Genomic DNA, 23,626 nt, shown 5'->3' on the forward strand with positions numbered 1-23,626 from the left:
CACTGAAATATTAGATATTCCAGAACTTTCTGAGGCGCAACGCGCAGCTTACGACAAGATCAAAACTTAATTTGGGCTTGAGCATGTAGAGTATATTATCTCTCAGGGACCAGAGGTCCTGCATGCAAGGCTTGAAGCCTTCATGCGATACGAAGCCTCCCTAATCGGTCAGGTCAAAGATCACATTGTGGCATCTATGCCAACCCGGTACATCTCTGTACTTGATTCGGATTCGAAAGCTCGCTCTCTAGTTGTCAATGTAAAGACATTAGAGGGAAAAGAAGGAGAAAACCTTCCTTCTTAGATTAAGCAGATGGAGATGTCCATTGGCTCCGCCTTGTTCTTAACGGAATTGCAAAAGGGGCTATGGCCATTTCCAAACTCGGAGGTAGAGCTATAGAGTGGGCACTATCGTGCAGTACGTCCATAAACGACGCTTTTCTCCCAAAAGATTCACTAAAACAGCAAATGACTAGAATGTTTGCACCGCCTGATCAGGTTTTTCGTACGCGAGCACGGCTCCTAGCGGCTCGACAGGGTAAAAGAACCTTAGGGGACTTTGTCAAGGAGTTGAGAACTCTCATTGCATCTATGCATCAAGACCCGGTAAAAAGAAGCAATTGTAGTAACAATCTTTATGGGGGGTCTCAATGAGGGCGTTGCCCGGACGGAAATATTCCGATCTCATCGTGATACTTTCGAAGAGACCGTTGCCATAGCGCTACGCGCCGAGTTCGACTTTAAGTCTGCTCGCGTTAGCACGCCTGTTTACCGAACAAGCTCTTCGAGCACATGAGTTCCGTCTAATAGAGCGGAACCCATGGATTAATCCTCGTCGAAGAATGAGAAGAGGCCCTTCAAGCTGTGGAACAGCATAAGACCATCCGTAGATGTTATATGTGCGGAAGCACGAAACATTTACGCCCTGCCTGCCCCCTTCGAAATTCGCGTAAAGTTCGAAAGAGCTCCAGCTCCGACCTATACCAGAGATCTGGTACGGTGCGGGAAAACGTTGATACCCAGTAGGTGCGGGGCGCCTTACTGGGGTAGAGCGAGAGTACAAACCTGGCTTGCTAGTCGCTCAAGCGACTGTAAAGGGCTTTGATAAGCCGTGGTCAATTTTGATTGACTCTGGAGCGTCTTGCAATTATGCTCGACGCTTTTCCCTCGAAGGAAGTCAACAATACGTTGAGGCGCTTAGAGCGCATAAAGGTGATACAATCACTGTTCACTTAGCGACTGGGACTCGTGCCACAGTTTCCAAAGTTCCATTGAACTTAGGTATAAAGTTTCTGGGCTTTGCCAGTATGGAACGCTGTCTCGGCCTTGATTTAAATTCGAGATATGATCTCATCCTTGGTATGGCCTGGTTAAAACACCATGAGCCATGGATTGATTGGAGGTCTAAGACCTTAGGCGCCACGTGCAATGTACCTAGCAAAGTTTTGAAGAGTCATGAACCCACCTTTGCTAGGCAACAAAACGCTATTGACGCGGATCATTGAATGCGTCTGTCAGTGTTCTAGACATTGGCATGTCTGAGTCTATAAACTCTAATGTTGAAAACATTAATTCTGAGCCCGACTTAGCAGAAGTAAGTGGAACGGCACGTACTCTTCGAGTGACACTCGTTGTAAAAACGACTCACTGAATGCTGAAAGCATTGTTGGCCTAAGGCCGAGTCATCAAAGGTGCAATATCCCTGCGATACGCGGAGTGGCACGTCTAAGTCCACCGAATATGGTCGGCCGAGGTGGCACCATACCGAGTGTCAGTAGTGACACTGTTGGTGGTTCGCCAGGACCTCAAGGGTACAATATCGATGAGATACGTGGAGTGGCATGTCTAAGTCCACCGAGTGTGGGCGGCCGATGTGACACCAAAATGAGTGTCAATAGTGACACTATTGGCGGTTCGCCAGAGCATCAAGGGTGCAATATCCATGAGATACGTGGAGTGGCACGTCTGTGTCCACCGAGTGTGGTCGGCCGAGGTGAAACCAAAATGAGTGTCAATAGTGACATTATTCGCAGTTCGCCATGGCATTCTGGGTCAATTATCCTAATGCACGTGAAGCGACACGTAAACGTTCGCGGGATAAGGAAGTTGAGTTACCTAACTCCTTGTCGAATGTCAAATTAGACACCATGTCTGTATAGAACCAATACAGGCTGGAAAACCCGGGGACGTGAATGTCCCGGCCTCTAAGAGGCGTATTGTCTCCACTCCAAGATAGGGTGGACACGAAGCGTGTATACCCTCACAAAGTGATACGAGTGAGCAATTACACACGCTTGTAATTGGTGTAAACGGTAGCATTAAAGAGGAATTTAGCCTTGCGGCAATCCCTTCGTTACACCTCTTTTAGAGCTAGACGAAATGTCTATTGATGAGTGCGGCCGAGCCTTAAAGGCTGGCGACTTATCCGAGGTGGTGGTCATTCATACAGCAATTGAGTTAAACTCTTCGTCACTTCTAGACGAAGCTGTCCTGGATGACACAAAAGCTGCACTTAGTGCGCGAAATGGGTCATTGATCCTTAATGATCCTACGAATCCTTTTTATACCTTGATTAAGGAATTCCAAGATGTGGTATGTAGTAATCCACCATCTACCTCCGGATAGAGGTGTTTGTCATAAAATTGACTTGGTTCCGGGTACCAAATACTGTGTCACACGACAATGGCCTTTACCAAGGCAGCGTGTGACGTCATTGACGATTTCTTCCGTGCTAAGTACGAGGCTGGAATGGTACTAGAGAGCAAATCTCTCCATTCGACACCGACATTTTTTGTCAAAAAGCCAAATGGTAAGTGGCGCATTCTACATGCTTATAATAAGCTTAACGCTGTCACTATACCAGCACATGTTCTTCAAAACAATATGGTGAAATCTACAATGTATAGTGCACTGGACTTAGTCGATGCTTAATACCAACTGCTCATGCGAGCTAGCGATATCCCGCTTACAGCGGTCAGCACCCTAAGCGGTATGTTATGGGAGTGGTTGGTTATGCCACAAGGGCTTTCCAACGCCCCGGCAACATTTTATCTTCTAGTGACGCAACTTTTCCGCCCTCATCGAGGTTATGCACAGACTTATTTCGATGACATTTTTGTCCATAGTCGTGCGGAGCAGGGTCGATCGGATATGGAAAACCATTTACACCATCTGCGAGCAGTGCTCAAGTGTATGCGCACAAATACATTGTATGCCAATGCATCTAAATGCATTTTTAACGCAGACGAAATTCATTTTTTGAGATGCATCATTGAAAAACGAGGCCTTAGAGCGGATCCCACTAAGGTAAAAGCCATAGTTGTTTGGCCGGGTCCTAAGAACCAAAATAGTTTACCTAAGTGGTTGAGCCTCGCCAACAACTTGCACAAATTTTGCGAGAATAACGCTGATATGGCTAGGCCATTTTAAAAACTCCTTAAAAAGGACACGGATTGGTGCTACACTTACACCGATAATGATGATTTTAAAGCAGTCAAGGATAGTCTTATCCATGCTCCGATTCTGGCTCTGCTAAATCCAAATTGGCTTTATAGCGTTGTCTGTGACGCATCGGATTTTGCCATCGGCAGTGCTCTGTTTCAAACAGATAATGATGGGCGAGAAGGTGTAATTGCGTTCGAGTCTAGACAGCTTAAAGCTGCGGAAAAGAACTACCCAGTTCATGACAAAGAGTTACTTGCAATGATTTATGCTCTTGTCAAGTTCATGGTTAATCTGCTAGGCTCTGAGTCGTTTGTGATATATACATATATTACGTGTCTTTGCGTACTGCGACTAAGTCGCTCCATCTATCACAGAGAATGGCTCGATGGCTTTGCTCAGTCCTGAATACAATTTCGAGGTGAAATATAAGCCTGACAAGCAGAATGGTTTGGCTGATGCGTTATTACGCAGGTCGGATCATGAGACTATAATGTCGCCTATTACTGAAGTAATCCGTTTCTTCCCGTACCCACAGGGTGTTGGGAGTTCATTATTATGATGCAGTTTTCGGCCTACCGAAAGATTCGACCAGTAATACGGGCATAGTGGTCTTGATCGATTAAGTAAAATGGCTCACTTAGCGGCTGTGCCGGATACCATTGATGGTGAAGGTACCGCAAGGCTGTTCATCGATCGCGTGTTTCGACAACACAGTTTGCCTGTGGCGATTATCTCCGATCGGGACCCCGTTTCACGGGTAAATTCCGGAAATCAGTTTTCCGAGTGCTGGCAACATATTGGACATGTCCACCGCGGACCATCCGCAGACCGATGGTCAAAGTGAACGTGCCAATCGCGTCATTGAAGACGTTTTACGCAGCGCGTGTGCTCAGACATCAAAGCGCTAGAGCTCAATGCTCCCAGTGGTGGAATTTGGGTTAAATAACGCTGTACATGTTTCAACAGGCTATACTCCGTTCTATGGCAACAGTCTCACCCACCCACGCGTTCCATTAACGATACCACTGCGTGATTCAGGGCTTGGTGGAGGAGAATTAGCCGGTAAGCTTGCTGATATCAGCCCTGTTACCGTTCGGAAACAAGTAAGGAGTTTCTCGCGACGCGATTTAGTGTCTCAAGATATGTAAGGGATACAATGGCTGATAGCCAAGTCAAGCAAAAAGAACAAGCATATGCCAAAAGTGGAAGCCGTACTAATTATATTATGGTTGGAGACCGAGTTTTACTAAACGCTAAAAATCTTCCTACCAACTTGGTTTCCGCGGTCTTCAAGACCAGATTGCGCCCGCGCTTTATTTAATTATTTACGGTCGTGGCCAAGAAGGGCCTAGCTTATACGGTTAGCCTTCCTAGCAAGCTGCGTACACACCCAGTATTCTACGTTGGCTTGCTCATGCCATATCGGGACCCTCCCCACGTGGACTTCACGGCACTTGCGCCGAGACAGGCGGTCCTGCCGCAGATTGCTGCATCCTCACCAGGATATCCAGCTGGCCCTCTAAACGAGGCTTCTGACGCTCCAGCGTTGAAAGACGGCCCCGAACCGTTTCAAAAGAGCTCTCAACCCGAGCAAGGACCTCACGAAGAAGTTGCAGCTCGTGCCGTAGAGCATCAAATGTTTCCGCCAAAATTTCGGCCCCCTCCCGCGCTGCTTGATGCGCGGGGGGGCCTTCACATTCATGTGGAGAACTTTTTGAAGCTACGTCGTCGCAAGGGTCAATACCAGTATCTGGTGAAGTGGCTAGGGATCCCCTCTTCTGAAAACTCTTGGGAGTTCGAGGTACCTCTTCAGCAAGATTGCCCATTCGCCGTTGACATTTTTGAGCGCCAAGCTCAGGGCCAACTCGCGTCAAACGACGCTTCCCACCACCAAACGTGGAATAAGGTGGATCTATAGCCTCAGTGCGGCTTCGATCCTTGGTTGTATGGTCAACCGAAGCACTGAAATATCGGCTAGGCCTTTCTTCGTTTGTGGCATAAATGCCGAACGTAATTGGCCTTTGGCCTTAAGCTTAGGGAAATCGAAGCGAATCTTCCGTTCCGAACGAATATCACCTCTACCCGCAGGCTCTCTGATATTCCAGATATTACGAAGTCGTCGGGCCCCGGTGGACCCAGTTCTCAAAAGAGACTTCGTTTTCACTCCTTGTTTCGTTTGAAAACAAAACGATCGGAATTTCCCTCATGGAGGTCACCGAAGCCCCACGGACTTGATCACGTAAACGCGTCAGATACTGGCTTCGCGTCATTACCTTTGGCGTAAGGTATTGCTCATGAAGAGCGTCGCGGGCATCAATCTCCTCCGGCGTTCTCGCCGGGTCACCGGAGATCCAGGTGCCAAGCTGTGACCCACTATCTGTTTGGGTAGCTCGTCCGCACTAAGCGGATTGAATCTATATTCACTATGAGCTTTAGCTTTCGCTATCTCGGCAGCCCGACGATGAGCTCTTTGCACTATGAGGATTATCCGCTTTTGCTCTTAATCGAGCGGATTCGTTATGATATTGGACTCATGGTCCCGTGTCCTGCTCAATGCAGTTAAGACATCAGCGGCACCACGTTCTGGGAACGGGTTGGGGGCCCGCCGACGTTCATCCGGAGGAGAAGGCGAGACAGAACATTCGCTCTTTCTCCTCCTCCTCTGATGGGGATTGACTTTTAAAGTCCGCCATTCCCTCATCGTCGAGGAAGGTGCTAAGAGTCTGTGACGCACCCTTGATTGTCATGAGACAAAGGAATGAAAAACACAACCGAACCGTTAGCTGTTTATGTCCCAACCTCAAAGAGGAAATGAAGCGAATGTTGTCACTTGGTGTCAACAGTCTTATGGGGGTGGGTGTAATGGGGCACACATCGGTTGGAGAATCGTTGTTGTGGTTCATTTACTTTATGGGTAAAATACCCTTTTATCTATTTTTTAAAATAGTAAGTTACTAAAATCCCATTTATTATGGGTAACAAATGTGGTCGCCGCCAGATATAAATCTGGCGGCTGAAATTTATTTTAAATTAGCAAGGTAAGGTTGTTAGATTTAAATAATTAAATAAGTGCAGTTTCCCTTTTGATCTTAAAGCGTTAAGTGCCTTTCTAAGGCTTGCGCATTGATCTGTAAGAGATAGAACCCTTTCTAAGGTATACCCTCTTGGGCACTACTTGTCACTTGGTTCTACGAACCCCTGAATCCCTTGAACTAGGATTCCTTGAGCTTAATAGCTTGTACGACTCCCTGAGTTGTTAAACCCATTAGTTCAAGAGAACTAAGTGACCGTCTGAGTCTAAAAGTCTTCCTTTGACTTTAGGAGCGAGGTAGCTCCGCTTCATTTACTTCTTGAAACAAGTCTAGTACACAATTCATTTGATAAAAGCTCGGCGTTTTCCGGAAGTTACGACAACACTTAATTACACTGTTGCCAAACTTCTTTAAGTCTTTCTTGAAAATCAGCACACTGGTAGAGTTTTTATTACCGGACAGTTCTTGGAGAGCAAAAATGTTTGGAACAGGGCCAATATTTGAATGCATTATGACACTCAATACGCTTTTCTTGACACCATAGGACTCTCTTGTCGCCTGATGCCTACACCTACTCACCATCCAGACCAACCTACTTTACAAAGTCTGTCCTTGCTCATAGGTGCGAAAGATACGAACCCTTTATATATAAGTACTGAGAAAGCCATGCTATGTCAGCCTACTCTAATCCGTGCGCCAAATAACAGAAACCTCGTCGGTGCGATATCTATATATGCAAAGAAGCCGAAAGCGTCGTTACTACAAATACTATCGAAGTAATAAGTTTACAATCATGCAACCGTACCTTTGCGTACAAGTCGCTTCTTCCAGCGGCGTAGTCTGTCCGTATTGAAATTCAAGAACACCAGCTTGAGCAATCATCGCACCATTGTCGACACAATAGCGCTGATCCATTGCACAGACGCGCCCATTTCGCTCTTTTGCCATAATTTCCATCATCTCCTGCAACCGAAGGTTGCATCCGACGCCACCGACGATTAGCACCTCTGATTGTCCACAATGAGCCATCGCACGCTCTGTAATTTCGACCTAAAAGTTAATGATATGAGCTTCAAATTATACAGGTAAGCAAGCTGCTGACTAGGGAATCACATGGCATACAAGCATGGCAAAAACTGTCTCTTGTAACGAGAAGCACAAATCCGCCTTGGTACATTCACCTGACTCTATCTTGTTGCTGCAAGCAGAACAGTTAAAAATTGTACGGCATACTAATGTGGGACTAATCACTATGAAAGCTTGTACCTACTTTGCTTCCTTCTCAATAAATGTAGATATACCCGAGAACGATACATCCATACCCTTCACAATGTAAGGTAGCTCAATATACTTTTTGCCCCTAAATCAATAACAATTATGTTCAGCTATCACAGCAAAACGAAAAAGGTGATTAAAGAAAATGCGATAGCTCGTACTCTCTGGCCAGCACTTCAATATTGTACCCTGGGCTCGGGTCGTTTGACAGCTCCAGGACTCGTGCGAACCGGTCAAGACAATTCCCGACAGCAATATCAATTGTTTCACCAAATATGCGATAGCTACACATAAAGAATCAAAGTCAGTCCGAATTTTGACTCAATTTCATAAAAGATTGACGCTACACCATTGCATCGAGTAGGCGATGACCTGAGTGTTGCCCCCACTCACGTACAATACGACAGGGTCAGCAGCTTTGGTCACCGACCGACCCATTTCAATATCTATGACAGTGGGATTTTTAAGCGAAGCAAAACTAGATCAATTGCATTGACACTTACGACCGACACAATGATTGACGCCAACTAGCGGCTTGTCCCACAAAAGCGAAAGCATGCGCGCACAGACTGCAGCAGAGCACAACGGACCGCCCATCCCTGGACCCTTTGTATAACAAATACAGTCTAATTGATTTGGAGAGATGGCGGCATCAATTAGCGCTGTGCGAACGATGCCCACTATGTGATTCTGGTGATGCCACGCCGTCTCGCGCGGCAGAAAACCTTGGCCTGGTGGTGTAATATAAGTCTTCCGCGGGTTAGACAAGATCTCTGTTGATCCATCCGCAAGGTAGCGGATGATACCAACTCCGAGTTTGTTAGCGCTACCCTCGATGCCCATGGCAAGCATTGGTTGCGTCATGGGTAAAATTATGTTAATGGCAGCACTCCGTCGAGATTATGTGACAGCCCTTTGACTTTATTTTAACGTTGCTGACATATTGATTATTAATTAAGTTTAAATGCAAAAGTCATTATTCCGAATAGAATCAAGGCAGCGTTGCACATGAGCTCATTCTCCGCTCGAAAAAAGGTGGACATACAGAAATCTTATGCTTGAAGGTAGCACATAAACCGAATGCTCAAGCTCAAGTTCAGCAATTGCAAATTTATGAACAAATTTGTCGCTTATGCATTTCGCACGAATTACTCTGTGAATGACATTGTGTTCTATATGAAGGTGATAGAAACAAGAGCTAGTTATGGCACGTGCACATTACAAATGGAACTTGACCTCGGCAATATTGTATTCCTGATTTTTTTTACCATAGATGCCTTCGCTGCTTTTGTTTACGCTGAGCTGAAGCAATCTCACTTTCAAATAAATTCTGGTGGTGCTAGTTAAATGAATAATTTTTCTTGTATTACATGCAACGATTTTTCGTTTACTTTTTCTTAAAAATGCCAAAATAAATGAGCAATAAAATAGCGACAATAATGAATCCGGCGGCAATCGACAGGGCCATGCGCTGGCGTTTGTTTCGCGCTGACATGCGGCCGACGATATTGCCGCCACGACGAGCCATCTCATTCACACCTTTAACCTTTGCATGCGTAGCTTCAATCTTCTCGCGATTTCGGCTAAGTTCCTCGCCAATTGCAAGAGCTGACATCGCAGGAAGACACGTCAATTTTTGTCGTAAAAAGCGGCAATGGTGAATAACGTACCAACTTCTTCGGTGTCAGCAATTTCTTTTCGGGCAGCTACTAATCTGTTGGTCGTTCCTTGCATTCTGCGACAATAAATAGTAAGAAAGCTATTTTTCGGACTCCGTCAAGCAGCTGATCACACAACTCACTTAGTAGTAGCTGCTGCCATGCGATCGCGGTGGTCCACTAAAGCCTAATTGTAATTGAGTAAAAATGCAATATCAGCATATCATTCACTCCCTTCTGCAGTGAGCAACCCAACAATGTCATCTTACGGCATTGTCATCGCGGTCACCAAAAAGTCCCTCGCGCTCCACTTTTTCGCGAATTTTTGTTAGCTCCCCATACAGTGAAGCCAAGCTTTTTTTGTACTGGTGTATTTTATTCGAAAGCTCGCGACGAGTGTTTGCATCCAAGCTTCTCACCTCCAGCTCCATCTGCTGAATCTGCAAATTACTCAAGCCACACACAATGAATGCCCCAGGTCAATCTTCAGCATATAATCTTTAAACCTACCAGCTGCGTCGCTTGAGTCAACAAATCGCCCACATGCACGATGCTCGCCTTCTTTTTGTCTGCAACAGGCAGTCAGTTTCCATAACTTCAATTGGTTTCGACAGATTCTCACCCTTCTGCTCATCAAACGAAGCAATCTCGCTAAGCTTTTTTGAGATATCGCTTGCTAATGTGCGATACTCTTCGTCGTACCCGTCGAAGATTGTGGTCATCCTGCCCGAGCGATGTCGCAGAAGCAATTGGCCGCTCTTTTTTTAATGCGTGATGTGGCGCACTCAAATGCATTCGTATGGGAAGATGCTAGTTAGAATTGCTAAATTGTATCAAGTTTGTTCCATAATGCAAAATAGCATCTTTACAGAGAAACTACTGACGGATTCGTACAAGTACATGAATAGGGGAAAATTTCATTTTGAAATTGGAAGCAGAGCCAGTTGGCAAGTACAAATCATCGATCATGCGTATAAAGAGGTGTCTGTACCGTACACCTAAAATAAGGGCTTGTGCTGAATTGATGCATTGACGCGTGTCATTTTAAAAATTACATTCTGTGGCAGCAAAATGCGTTGCCATATTCTGACTTTGTTTCTAGTGGCGCTTTCCGCTGTCGGTACCGTCGTAACGGGCGATACTGAGCACGGAGATGTGGCCATTGGCGTGGATAGTGACCTGGTGGTCGATGAGGACACGCTACAAGTGCAGGAGGAGACAGCAGACGACGCCGTGCCCGCGCAGGAAGTTGACCCGCGCCTGACAGCAGAAGTCATGGAGAAAATAATATCCAAGATGTCCGGTAAGTGTCAAACGCAGGTGCGGGGAAGCATCATGGATCCCTCAAAAATTTCGGACCGATGCCGCAACGAGGTGGCACGTCGCGTTCAGCGTTACTTGAAGCGTCTGGAGGAGGAAGAGAAGGGCGAGACTGTTGAAAAGGAAAAAAAACAGACTAAGAAGCACAAGCGGTCGAGCCGAACGAGTAAGAAAAAGTCTCGAGCTCAGCGCGAAGCGGCCAAGGCTGAAGTAGAATATCAAAAGACACTGCAGACAATTCTTGCCTTTGTTGCGACGCTTACGGCAATCGCTGTCGGTGCTATATTTTTCATAAATCGAAAGCTTAAGGCTGCTGGCATGTACTTTCCTGACCCGGAAGCCAAGGCTTCTTGCTGCAATTAATTTTTGATAGATAACATGTCAGATCTACTTAGATGATTTTTTTTGCCACATAGTTGCGACGTCAACAAATGTTAACTTTTAGACACGATAATATAACGTGCAACGTGGTATATGGCGCATCAAATTCCGCAACCAGATGCTCAACTTTGCAACCGATAATGACCTTAAATGATTGCATTAGAGTCGAGGCAACTGAAAGCTGCTGAAAAACACGCAGTTTATGTCTCGTGTTAGGGTGTCCGAATGTTGAGTGTACATAAAATTTGTGGTTTATAAAGCAACTCGTCCTTGAAGATCGGCAACTCAGGTAATGCCATAATTCGTGGAATACAATTTTCTATAGGTATAATCCGGACAAACTGAACTTGTTTGCCAATGCGAAATTGCGTCGACCCGACGATATATGGAGCATGTGGGCATAGTCACAACCCCACACAAAGGTGCGGTGTATGTTGACATACGTCAATGATCGGACTGCCGCAACTTTAAACACAAGCCCATCTGTAACGGGGTGTCCGTTACATCAGTATTATTTCCTAAGAGAGTAAAAATTAGTATTATGTCCTATGAAAGGATATAAGAAATGAAGTTATAATAATTATTTTTAGTAATTTTTGACTTAATAGTTCCAATAATACCAAATCTGGTAATATTGATGCAATTAGACGTTAGTTCTATTGATTGGTTGAGTCAAGTTCAAATCAACCCCGCCAATCGTTATAAGACGCGATTGTCCCGTAATGAAAACTAAATTTAACTTTGTAATTTGTTTTTAAGAGTTACGAATTATCCCGCAATTGTAACGATGCCCTTTTACAGATTCGCGCTCTGAATCATTGCAGAAACATCTTACTTATTATGTATTTACTTTCCAGAAGAATTTACATTATCATGGTGAGGCTTCGAGCCAATTGAGGCAACAGATGCTTATAATCACATGCATTTAAAATAGTCTTCATCACCAAGATTGATCCCATTTATATGTGACTCTCTCTCCTTGACCACTTCAAAGTTGATGTCTCAATACCTACTCATTCGCTACGGCTGCTCAGCGTTCCGCACCGTAAAATATCTTACCGGGGTTCATTATATTCTTGGGGTCTAGCGCTTTTTTAATTGTATGCATCACATCCACGCTGTTGCTGTGTTCCAATCGTAAATAACTCATCTTTCCATTACCAATGCCATGCTCGCCCGTGCACGTACCCCCACACTCAATCGCACGTTTGACGAGACGGTCGGAAAAATCGCGCACTTTTTGCATGAGCTCAATATTTTCGGGATCAAACGGCAGCATTACGTGAAAATTGCCATCTCCAACATGCCCAACGATGCTACCAAACAGATCAGATTTTTTTAAATCGGCCTGCGTCTCAACAATGACGTCTGTCAAATTTGAGAACGGGACAGCAACGTCCGTGGATAGACCGCGGCTTCCAGGCCTTTGGCTCATCGTCGCGTACCAAGCAGTGTGGCGGCCACTCCAAAGTCTCTTACGCTCTTCAATGCTTGTAGCAAGCTCAATATCTCTGGCCCCAAAGTCGTTAGCGATCTCCACTACGACAAAACTCTGCGCTTCTACTTCACTTGGCGAACCATGCTGCTCAACTAAAAGAGAAGGTCGTACAGGAGTTTTAAGCTTTGAGTATTTGTTTATAGCTTCCACAGCATTCTCATCCATCAACTCCATTCGGGCCACTGGAATGCCCATTTGCATGACCATCGCGCACGTGTCGACAGCATTTTTAATGGAATTAAACTGACAAATCATCGTCTTCTCGGCCTCTGGAATACCGAAAAGGCGTAGCTCAGCTTCCGTGACCACGCCAAGCGTCCCTTCTGATCCAATGAGAAGTCGGGTGAGGTCGTAACCAGCCGATGACTTGCGAGCTTTTGAACCCGTCTTTATAATTTGTCCATCAGCCATAACAGCACTTAGAGCCATGACATTAGTCTTCATATTGCCGTACCGTACGGTGGTAGTACCCGAGGCGTTGGTGGAAATCATGCCTCCAATGGAAGCATTCGCGCCGGGATCCACGGTGAACATAAGGCCTGTGGCGCGAAGTTCCACATTAAGCTGCTCGCGGGTGACGCCAGCCTGAACCTTGCAGCTCATGTTTTCAGGCTCGATGCTCAAAATATTGTTCATGCCCATAAGATTAATAGACACGCCGCCTTGAGAAGCTGAGATATGACCTTCGAGAGAAGAACCTGCGCCAAATGGAATTACAGGCGTGCCAGCAGCTGCGCAAATCTTCACGACCGCAGCCACCTCTTCCGTGGATTGCACGAAGGCGACTGCGTCGGGTGAGGTCACTGCATGGTACGATTCGTCTGTTCCGTGTTGCTATAAGAAACCAGGGCCAATTGCGGTAGCTTAGATCAACGATTCGAGCGTCAAAAGTCGCAAGAGAATGGGCGGTGGAAGTACCTTTAACACGGACGAGGCAGTCGATAGGCGGTCGCCCAGCAGTGATTTGAGTGCTAAGAGTGTCTTCTCCGATGGATTGCGGCGAATACTTATGAGGCGGCCTTGCTGGCTTAGCGAAAAGGACGAGCGTACCGCAAAGTGGCGTGCAGATTTCGAAAATACACCTAGCATTTGTTTTGGAATGACCAAATTCTAAAGATTTTGCTCAAGGAAAAGTGGTTAGTAACGTTGAAGAACATTTGTTGAGGGCTATTAAATCTCTTCGATGTAATAATTGACAGGAAATAGCATTTCTCTTCTATCGTATTTATCGTAACTAAAACGGTGGTTCTGCCAAGTACGCTTCTCCTCTTGGTCTCTTCACGAGACTAATATGTATTAGTGCCGCGTTCAGCTCGTTGTACGGGCTTTTAATCTGCCACTTGCAATTGGCAATTGGGGATAGTAAAGAAGGTATATATAGAAGCCAAATCTATGCTCAGTATTCATTTAAAGAGACGCTTCTTCTTGTCAAAGGCTTTACTAAGTATCCGGCATCGTCTTTTGACGGTCAATAAGAATCACGTTAGTAGCCACCGGGCCTATTACAAACTTCTTCCATAAAATGTAATCATTGCGTGATCGCCATGTAGGCTTCACTCACTATGCCCGCAATAGGTGTACGCTTATCCTTAAAAATTAATATATTTCCTGGCAAGGATCTGTCCAACGAAAGTCACTTGTGCGCGGAAGGATTTGAGGCAACTTTACTTAAAGTTGTAAATACTTTTTGAAGAATCTTCTTATTCATAAGAGGTCGACATGACAATTTCCCCATTTAAAGCGATCACACTGCTCTTCCTATCTTCGTAACCTTCCTAAGAGCTTTATCTTCAGCTATAGCAGCTTAGGCAACAGTGTTGTTGTCGTTGGCAGAACACTATTTTGCGCCTTTTCAAAAAATGAAGAGAATTTCGGTGCTAAATTCTTACAAAGTCTTTGTAAATTAGACAAACGACCTATTTAATAAGTTAAGGTGGTGAGGTACATTGAGTTACGACTGGCGATCTCCTATGTCCATGGTGCTACGCTAGCACATATATTTTTCTTTCTCGTTACTCTTTGATCTCGTTCTGTCCCAACACGAAGTCTTGCAACAATTGCTCTGATGTCGCGTTGTCGTGCGGCGTCTCGTGTCCATGTCGCCCTGCCGAAGTCCAGTGCGTCGCGTCGTTGTCCATAAATTTATCCAGTTCTGCTATAATCGGTCCAATGTCGCGGTTGCTTGTTCGCTACGAAGTTGCTGTGTCCATGGCCACGTCAGCTACCCAGTCCATCCGTTTGACAAACGACCTCAGACTGTCTATATAAATAAATCCGTGTCATGCGTAGATTTATTAAATGGGTTTATCAGCTCAAATTTTCGACAATTGCCTCGCTTGCTTTGAGTTGGTCCGTACAAGATACAAGTTCTAAATAATTTGCCTCTGTGATTATTTCTTGCGGTCACGTTTCTTTCATTTTCTTGTGGCTTTTACTTTTGGCCCACTTAAAAAAATCACACCTTGCGTTAGGATTCCCTTTTTCTCCCTACAATTTGTTTCCCATTCAGTTAGCAAGACCAGTCTTGAAAGAATGCTTGATCAGGTATCTTACCGCAGGCTTTGTGCAGACGTAAAATTTCCGACCCCGATTTTCACCCGTCTTTATCACTGATCGGATAATCGAAGGTTGGCCACAAAAGCATATAGGTGTTGGAGGAGGTCGGCCACTTAGAACGAGCCCCCATTCCTCTACTGATTTTTTACTTGCCACGGGATCTACACAATGTACAGCGTTAAAGGTTCGATGCGAAGCTGAACCAATTTTGCTTCTAATTTCTTCGCCAGCCATATGAGACTTTCGTTTCGTCCCTGTTTGAGTAAGGAACGACGATATTGACTGTTGGCCACGTTTTGCCTTTTTCTGGAGCAAATTCGATGATCCAAACGCTTCCTTCGTGCAACTTTTGATATCCAACTTGTCGCGTTGAACAATAAATGATTTGATACTCTGTTGTGTGCCTGAAAATTCCACATAATTTCTGGCGCACAATGCCGTGGTTTTACTGTTTTTGGTACTCGCGAAGTCCACAACGCACGACATCACCTCAGGACAGTGATCAGACCCAAGACGATTTGAATCAATTCTATGGATATGTAGAAGTAAGGTTCCAGTTCACGCGAGCCTTCATGATCAACAGCGCACCTGCATGAAGTTATACATTCGAGAAGAGTAGGATCGACTAAAATGTAGTCTATTCGAGTTCCATAATTTGTTTGACGCGCACCTGTTTGCGTGTTCCAGCACTTTTAACAATGCATGTAGCAACCGCTCGTTATAATTAAAACGTACGCCAAGTGACTTTAACTCGACTTCCGATGAGTTACGCACCGTAAATGCTTTTGTCTGGTCTGGATGAAAATGTCGAAACAAATCGACTAATTTTCTTGAAGTGTTTTTACAGATATTATCAACACGCTGGAGTTTTAAAAGAAGTTTGTTTCTCTCTTTTACTGGTACTTCAACAAAAGAGTTCATCCACTTTCTGCACGGGTGATCTTCAAAGCTACAATCAGCATCATTAGCTTGCGGATCGCAATGGTCTATTCTTTGATGCGCAATATTTATGTCACCCTCCATGTCATTATGTAAATATGAGATCGGCAATTTCACGCAGCGTTCCAAGATAGCTACACTTACCACGACAATGACTGGCTTTTTGGCCGCTCGTAAAGTATCAACGCGGTCTTGTAGTAATTTATGAAAATATAGCTTATATTCCAAGCGTTCTGCAGAAGCTAGTGCTGGACAATAAGTATTGAGCACCAGAAAAGATTGGTGGTCAGTGATGACACACCGTCCTCCACCTTCTAAATCCTTAACTAATGTCGATGGCAGCTGAAAATTCAAACATCAATTGGCGCCACAATGCTCATGAAATCGTAGTATGACAATGACTGTGGTAATGATAGTAATATTTACCTCGTAGTGCATCGATCCAACGTGACCTACGCTGTCCTCAGTCTGCCAGAGACCTGTGAGTCCTTCTTCAGCAGCAATTGTCGGTAGGTTGCTTTTAACAAATGTCACCACACCAGAATATCCTCCTCGATGACGACAGAAAGAGTAGAATGCATCAAATCCTTCCATAAAATAGTGTTGTTGGCATTGACTTTCCAATGATGTGTATGATTGAATCGCTTACCTCGCGGTCGAACAAATTCTTCGTCGAGCTCTGAGCGCGTCATCTTCGTCTCTTGCAAGCAGATGATGTCTGCGTCGAGACTTGTTAGGAAGTCATGCAAATTCTGATTAAGACGCTGTAGCACCGCACGCAGCCCATTGATGTTCCAAGTCACGAATTTGACCTCTTGCTTCATACTTCCGATTCTTTTTTTAAACGGCATGATTTTCCTCGAAGCCTAAATTTCGAAAGCAAAACATACATTTTCAACCAATCATGATATTTGACGCCGTTTGCAGCGCTTTCCACTCAGACCTTCATGAGCGTCGACGTCGCATCTATCCGAGCAGCCTTCGCGGCATGCAATTTAGAATTGGAAGAGGATGCAGCCAGCACGTGTGTGTCTCTTTGCGCAGAATTTGACATGAATCCGGATGACATAGCAGCACAATGGGACGCTTTCTCTATGAACAAACAGCTTCCAGGGGCCGCGAACGACGATGGTCTTGTGGCTTTTCGTTCGCACCTCAAACAGGAAAAGCAGCACATGAAGATACTTGAGTCAATATTCAAAGAATCATCACAGAAAATTAGCTCTCTTAAAACACCCGTGATTAAGCTCGAGTCGCTTTATAACATAAAGTCACCACAAGGCAAGCGTGGTCACTCCTTCTCCAGCCCTGCAGGTAATTTTAAGGTTCAACGCAAGGACGGTATGAAATCACCGTCTTTCATGCAGTCACCACCTGGTGGTGGCTACGAAAAACGCACGGATGCTGGCAAGATGGTGTCTGAATTCAATGCACATTTAAAGATTCAGTTAATGGGAATGGATACCAATATGCGGCTCCCTGTAAATATAGAGGTGCCGTTCCCAAATCGAAACCTTGCTCCTGACTCTTCGTACATGTATACGCCGCTTTTTCAACGAGCAGTAGCGTTGGACGAGCAGCTTGTCGAGTACGAGGAGCTAGTTAAGGACAAATACAATATAAAAGAACTAAAACCAATTGGAGATCCCTCACCGGCACAGGTGACAGTAGTAGGTCGAATCGTGTGCGAAGCAGCTGAAGGAAAATTGAATCCTAGCGTGGTGCAGATTGAAGGATCAAGAAAGTCTTGCGGTGGTCAGCGCGTACTACTCGACTTGAGTGGACTCCCCAACTTCCAGGTCTTTCCTGGCAAGGTTCGCATTGTGGTTATTCACTTCCTGTAAATTTGGTCCGCTGATATGGTGGAATTCCACCGAAGATTGTTGCGATCGAAGGTGTTTTTCCAGATACGCGGTCTTCCATGGTAGTGAAGCGGTTTTTGGATGTGAGTTCTTTCATTTTTCATTACAAATTGGACGTTATCTCAAATGATATGGCGCTGCTGATTGGATTCATAGCCAATTCCAGCACCGGTTCAAACGGCTTTACCCGCAAGTGTTATTGACGAACAAGGCGTGCTTGGAAGCCCAATTCGTGTCCTTATTGCTTGTGGCCCTTTTACGACTATGAGCAATGTAAACTATTTGCCGCTGAATGATCTACTTCAGGTCGCGCTTGGCCAAAAGCCAGACGTGCTCATTCTCGTAAGCAATACACCAACTTTACCGTCACAGTACATTAATCTAATAACATTTTTGTTGTTGTTGTCATGTTGTCAGGTGGGCCCTTTCATTGATTCAATGCACACAATGTTTCAAGATGGCCTAGTTAAATACGATGACATGATGCTGAGCTACGAAGAGATCTTTTTGTTTAAAGGTGATCTTCATCCTTAAATTACAAAGATTGTTTTCGTTCTAATCGTTGCTGCGCGATTAATTTACTTACGTTTAGTGATGACCCTTTTAAATAACGTGCTGGCACAAAACGACAGAATACAAATTGTAATGGTTCCATCGCTTAGAGATGCTAATCACGAATATGTGTACCCTCAGCCCCCGCTAAACAAACACAAAGCATGCGAAGCGTTCGAGAATGCTGAATATGCTAAGGTCTGCTGCCGCTCCTTTCTTAACGTGCTGCACTTAAATTAAGCATTGTTCATTCTGCAGCGCATTCATTTCATGTCAAACCCCACCACATTCTCAATCAATGGAGTTGTGTTCGGAACATCAGCATTGGACGTTGTGTTGCAAATGAGCTCAAATGAGCTTTACAGGTCTTTACATTCACGTATTGGGGTTTGCATCCTCGTTATCATGACACAATTACAATGTCCCGTAGAGCTCAAGCCCGCGACCAGCACCGGCTTCTGCGCCTAAGCGAACAAGTTGTCGACCAGCGAAGGTTTGTCGTCCATCCTTGTACACGCTTAATTGGAGATTGAACCTCATTTTCCAATTTGTGCTTTAGCTTCTACCCTTTGTTTCCTCCGCCGCCGAGCAGCGAGGCACCCATTGATCTGCGATACAGGAAGCAATTTCAATTCGAGCAGACGCCTGATATTATATTGCTTCCTTCTGTATTAAATCGCTTTTGTGGGGTAAGTACACGATGTGGTTTGATACGAACACGCTGATGCTTACTTTATTGCTAATATGCAGCGCGTCAAGGACTCTATTGTCATTAATCCTGGCCAGCTGTGCAAAGGCGAATCCGGTGGAACCTTTGCTCATATCACCATCCTTCCTTTACATTGCGAAAAGATAGACAATGCAGTTGACAACAGCCCACGTGCCGTGCCAGACCGTACGTTCGTTGAAATCAAGCGAATCTAGACGATTTTTATACGTGAGATCCAAATAGATTTTACAGGGCGAATTTATGTGTCTACCTCGCTGCATCATGCTTTTTTAGGAGTTAGTTGTTTTGTGAGCATTGCAAGGAACATTCGTACGACAAAAATATGAATTAGAGTTGCACAGCTACAGTATCGTTAATAATAATTTAATTTTTCAAATGAGCCTGAAAAATATTTAAGTCGAGATTGAGGCGACAATAGAGGCCACAATGGAACCAGATTTATAAAATTGCTATTGTCTAGCTAATTAGTATGCTGTTTATATATCACGAAAGACTTTCAAGATTGCTGTATTTCAGAATTCACAAGTGATGAAGCAAGTTTACTACAAGAATCTTCCGGCAAGATGCAAAAGCAACGAATTGTGACTGCGAACGATCTGCATGGATGTATGACTCTGATTTGGCTGATGAAGTGTGGACTATCAAGCTGCATATAATGCCAATTTTAACGTCGCTAGCTTTGTTAATCTATGCCACACTATCATTTTGTGGAACAATCTTGATACATCATCGTTAAGCGTCTTATCTAACTTGGCACCACAAGCATCGCCATTGCCAACCCAAACCCCACGGCGGACTGACCATGTCACCGTCGCAGAAGCTCTTGGTCGACGAAGGAAATGCACGTTTATAGTGATGGCAACATGGCGCTTCATCTCGCAACCCGCGGCGGGTTTGACTGTATTGTGAGGGGTTGATTAAGCAGGTACTCGCCGCGAAGTGCGTAAAAAAAGCCGGTAAGACACCTGCCGAGATTGCATCGTCATCCAGCACGATCTCGATTTTAGTAAAAGTGGTAATGTAACCAACCAGTTTAAATGTTTAAAGCGTAACTTTCGAAGAGCCAATGACGACTCCGCTCGGTCTAGAGACGAAAGCCCAACGATGTATCTTTGTCACATACATTGGGCTCTGGGTAAGCTACGGGATGCTGAGTGAGCTAGCGAAGCGGCAAGGCGTGCATTTTAACTCGGCATGTGCAGTCGTGCTGCAGTCGCTGCTCAAGTTGTTGCTGGCCACCTACATGTACATGACGACAGAAACTATAACGACCTCATCCCTCGCTGCACGAATCCGATTTATGCTAGCTCAAGTACGGACACACGCGAGACTTATACTTTTTTACATTATTCCGTCAGGGCTTTATGTGGTCTATGACGTGCTTTCGTACATCAATTTGCGCGCCTTTGACGCCTCGACGTATTTTTTGCTGATGCAATTCCGGCTCGTAGTCACGGGAGTGCTGCACCAACTGATGTTTTCCAAACGACTTAATCGCAATCAGTGGCTTTCTTTGGGAGTTATAACCATAGGGTGCACTATCAAGACGCTGAGCACACAAGATACTGACGGTTCTGCTAGATTCGGTGTTAACTATAATGGCCCAAGGCCCGTGGCTTACTTATTGTTATTAACGCAGATTCTAAGTGGTACATTTGCGGGTGTGTACAATGAAGTTTTACTGAAGAAGCAAGTCGCAATCACGGTTAATTTACAAAACGTCTTCATGTACTTCAACTCCATCATCGGCACGATGATAATGCTCGGCATGGGAATGACTGGCCAGACAGCCCAAGACGCATTGACTATATCCAACTTCAGCGAGCTCTTTTCGCCTTACGTGTTACCAATGGTACTAATTATGTCATTCACTGGCATCGTGACCAGTCTATTCCTTAAGCAGCTGGATTCCATTCGCAAAGCGATCGCCAGCGCAATGGAGCTAGTATTTCTTCCGCTCCTGTGTGCTGTGCTTTTTGGCCAGCTAATTACACTGTACACGATGGCTGCAATTGTTTTTGTGGGCTTTGGAGTATATCTGTACGCACTGCCAGTCAAGGTCTTGTCCACGGCAGAACTTCCCAAGTACAGAAAGGTGACACATCAAGAAATGGTTCAAGACGAAAACGACAGCCTGGATACACCAATTGATGTCGCTGAGTCCCCCTCGGCAGTAAATCGTCTTAGATGCTAATGCAATAGCTCTAGTTTCGTTTATTCCGTTGAGGCATGTACTCGTAAAAGAAAGTAGGCAACTTCTGGTAGATCGAAAACTCGTCAGCGACGTCGTGCACCTTAATGTCTAGATAAGAAAGAATCGGTTAGTACTGCGTCACAGTATAGAAATCATGAAACATCTGGAGGCGCACCACTTTCTCCCTGTCCTCGTGCCATGGCCCCCAGAGGCGACGTATAGAGCCCCCCAATTTCTTTGCCGTATCGATCCCAGAGCAACATGATGAGAAACAGCAAGAAAAGGAAAAGAAGAACCAGCGCGCTGAGAAGTTTGAGTTCTAGAGGTATACTGATGCCTAGAGATTCCTCGAATAAATCCTTCACGTGCCAAGAAATCTCCGTGTTTGCATCTAGTGCTGGCATTGTCGAAAAATCTTAACTATTTGTTGTAAAAGTTACATCATACCAATTTGCGATCTGTTGATAAAATTAAAGCGAAATTCTGCTGAATTTGCCTTATGTTACATGCCATTAAGTACGATGTCAACTAATTCGTGTACCCTTTTATCCTGTTCTAAAATAATATATTACTTAGATCCCATTTATTATGGATAACAATGTGGTCGCTAAATCTGGCGGCCGAAATCTATTTTTAAATTAGCTAAAGTATTTTCGAGTTGTTAAACTCATTCGTTCTATACAGATGGGATACTTTCTGAGTCTAAAAGTCTTCCTCTGACTTTAGGAGCGACGTAGCTCCTCTTCAGGCACCCTTTGCTAGCACTGATAACAGTACTTGTCAACCTACATTGTTTACAGTGAACGAGGGACGCCTCGACTATTTCACGTACACGACTGGCAGAGGAAGGTTTTCAGTAGCTAAGAACTCTTAGCGTTGAAAGAGAAAAGTCTAAGGCTTTAGAATACAGAATAAGTAAGACTATATTAATATATAAAGTTCCTACGTAATATTTGTCTATCTACTACTGACTCTATTATTAATAACTAACTATATATGGCGCCTACTTGCGCACCGCACAATCGTGTCTTGTGACGATTGGCGGGGTTAATTCAAACTTAAATGAACCAATTAGTAGAACTGATGTCTTATTGCGTCAATATTACCAAATTTAGTATTATTAAGTCAAAATTAAAAACCATAATAATTTTGTACTTCTTTTTTTATTTCCTCTCATAGGAAACAATGTTTGTTACTCCTGTTACAGAAAAAAATATTTATGTAACAGGACACTCCATTACAGGGGTTATGTAATAATATTTGTGTTACGGGACACCCTGTTACAGGGGAGTGATCAAGCTCCTCAAGAAGGCTATCACGCAACGCACATCCGCTATTGTTGAATCCGGTGCGTGATAAAAAGACTCTCTCATTTTAGTGACATTAAATGGAGAGCGATCGAAGGCATGAGCTCAGTCGTAGGCGGGCCAGCCGTTGGCGCCATGCTGTTCTTTCTGAACACCGATGAATAACATGCGGCCATAGCCGAGTTCATACAACATGATCACGACGGGACCCAGGAAAAAGTAGCCTTGCTTCACCAGCAAAGCTCTCAACACGCGGAGGTGTTGAGATAACAGGGTGCTTACCCTCAGAGCCTTAAGATGCTTGATGCTAGGCTAAAAGTCTTCAAGCAATATGAGTCCACTTCTATCGGATAAATACAAGTCCACTTAGCGGCATCTATACCAACGCGGTACATCCCTGCACCTGATCTGTAGCCTAGGGCTCGCCCCCTTAATTCAAATATCAGGACACATGAGGGTAAAGAGGGAGGAAATCTCCTTGTTGGTTGAAAGAGATAATTAGGCTTATTGCATACGATCGCGATTTCTATCTACTCATCAGGGTAAAAGGAACTTAAAGGACTATGTCCAGAATTAGAGAACTCTATTGCTGCTATGCAGCGGTGCTTCTATGCAGGGGCGTCACTGTAGCCTTTCGATCACATTTAATTCGTCTAATAGACCAGAGCCCATAGACCTCACTCTCGCAGCAGAAGAAGAGCTTCAAGCTGTTAAACAGCAAAGAAACACTCGTGGATGATATATGTGGGGGAGTACTAAGTACTTGCGCCCAGATTGTACGTTGCGAAAGCCGCGCAAAGCTCAGAAGAGCACGACCCCCACCTCATACCAGAAATCTAGAATAATGCGAGATAACCCCGATACCCAGTGAGGACGGA

The 23,626-nt window shown here is 44.7% G+C and overlaps 8 protein-coding genes across 8 annotated transcripts; 3 read left to right on the top strand and 5 right to left on the bottom strand.

Moving 5' to 3' along the window:
* Nucleotides 1–6,831: 6,831 nt before the first annotated feature.
* On the bottom strand, nucleotides 6,832–8,620 carry CCR75_001191 (uncharacterized protein). The gene is made up of 7 exons (XM_067959296.1): nucleotides 8,255–8,620; nucleotides 8,101–8,197; nucleotides 7,913–8,035; nucleotides 7,747–7,836; nucleotides 7,599–7,674; nucleotides 7,282–7,526; nucleotides 6,832–7,203 (listed from the first exon to the last, which is right to left on the bottom strand). The coding sequence occupies exons 1-7, from the start codon at nucleotides 8,613–8,615 to the stop codon at nucleotides 7,161–7,163; spliced, it is 1,035 nt and encodes a 344-aa protein (XP_067820425.1). The 5' UTR covers nucleotides 8,616–8,620; the 3' UTR covers nucleotides 6,832–7,160.
* Nucleotides 8,621–9,094: 474 nt separating this feature from the next.
* Nucleotides 9,095–10,144, bottom strand: CCR75_001192 (uncharacterized protein). The gene is made up of 6 exons (XM_067959297.1): nucleotides 10,032–10,144; nucleotides 9,920–9,978; nucleotides 9,679–9,849; nucleotides 9,553–9,596; nucleotides 9,422–9,486; nucleotides 9,095–9,359 (listed from the first exon to the last, which is right to left on the bottom strand). Exons 1-6 carry the CDS (start codon nucleotides 10,129–10,131, stop codon nucleotides 9,139–9,141), a joined length of 660 nt encoding a protein of 219 aa, XP_067820422.1. The 5' UTR covers nucleotides 10,132–10,144; the 3' UTR covers nucleotides 9,095–9,138.
* A 336-nt stretch (nucleotides 10,145–10,480) lies between these two features.
* Nucleotides 10,481–11,092, top strand: CCR75_001193 (uncharacterized protein; the record flags this gene model as incomplete). The annotated part of the gene is made up of 1 exon (XM_067959298.1): nucleotides 10,481–11,092. One exon carries the CDS (start codon nucleotides 10,481–10,483, stop codon nucleotides 11,090–11,092), a length of 612 nt encoding a protein of 203 aa, XP_067820423.1.
* Nucleotides 11,093–11,851: 759 nt separating this feature from the next.
* On the bottom strand, nucleotides 11,852–13,770 carry CCR75_001194 (uncharacterized protein). Its single transcript, XM_067959299.1, has 2 exons — nucleotides 13,527–13,770; nucleotides 11,852–13,442 (listed from the first exon to the last, which is right to left on the bottom strand). The coding sequence occupies exons 1-2, from the start codon at nucleotides 13,695–13,697 to the stop codon at nucleotides 12,141–12,143; spliced, it is 1,473 nt and encodes a 490-aa protein (XP_067820428.1). The 5' UTR covers nucleotides 13,698–13,770; the 3' UTR covers nucleotides 11,852–12,140.
* Nucleotides 13,771–14,493: 723 nt separating this feature from the next.
* CCR75_001195 (uncharacterized protein) lies at nucleotides 14,494–16,927 on the bottom strand (the record flags this gene model as incomplete). The annotated part of the gene is made up of 4 exons (XM_067959300.1): nucleotides 14,494–15,693; nucleotides 15,835–16,445; nucleotides 16,530–16,690; nucleotides 16,753–16,927. The coding sequence occupies 4 exons, from the start codon at nucleotides 16,925–16,927 to the stop codon at nucleotides 15,114–15,116; spliced, it is 1,527 nt and encodes a 508-aa protein (XP_067820429.1). The 3' UTR covers nucleotides 14,494–15,113.
* A 173-nt stretch (nucleotides 16,928–17,100) lies between these two features.
* On the top strand, nucleotides 17,101–19,638 carry CCR75_001196 (uncharacterized protein). The gene is made up of 8 exons (XM_067959301.1): nucleotides 17,101–17,917; nucleotides 17,983–18,048; nucleotides 18,122–18,307; nucleotides 18,383–18,482; nucleotides 18,558–18,715; nucleotides 18,776–19,010; nucleotides 19,077–19,206; nucleotides 19,268–19,638. Exons 6-8 carry the CDS (start codon nucleotides 18,937–18,939, stop codon nucleotides 19,439–19,441), a joined length of 378 nt encoding a protein of 125 aa, XP_067820426.1. The 5' UTR covers nucleotides 17,101–17,917; nucleotides 17,983–18,048; nucleotides 18,122–18,307; nucleotides 18,383–18,482; nucleotides 18,558–18,715; nucleotides 18,776–18,936; the 3' UTR covers nucleotides 19,442–19,638.
* A 120-nt stretch (nucleotides 19,639–19,758) lies between these two features.
* Nucleotides 19,759–21,845, bottom strand: CCR75_001197 (uncharacterized protein; the record flags this gene model as incomplete). Its single annotated transcript, XM_067959302.1, has 2 exons — nucleotides 19,759–21,549; nucleotides 21,617–21,845. 2 exons carry the CDS (start codon nucleotides 21,843–21,845, stop codon nucleotides 21,452–21,454), a joined length of 327 nt encoding a protein of 108 aa, XP_067820427.1. The 3' UTR covers nucleotides 19,759–21,451.
* Nucleotides 20,314–21,441, top strand: CCR75_001198 (uncharacterized protein; the record flags this gene model as incomplete). The annotated part of the gene is made up of 1 exon (XM_067959303.1): nucleotides 20,314–21,441. One exon carries the CDS (start codon nucleotides 20,314–20,316, stop codon nucleotides 21,439–21,441), a length of 1,128 nt encoding a protein of 375 aa, XP_067820421.1.
* Nucleotides 21,846–23,626: the final 1,781 nt, after the last annotated feature.

This window comes from Bremia lactucae, linkage group LG1 (genome assembly GCF_004359215.1).
Source record: "Bremia lactucae strain SF5 linkage group LG1, whole genome shotgun sequence".
Lineage (NCBI taxonomy): Eukaryota > Oomycota > Peronosporomycetes > Peronosporales > Peronosporaceae > Bremia > Bremia lactucae.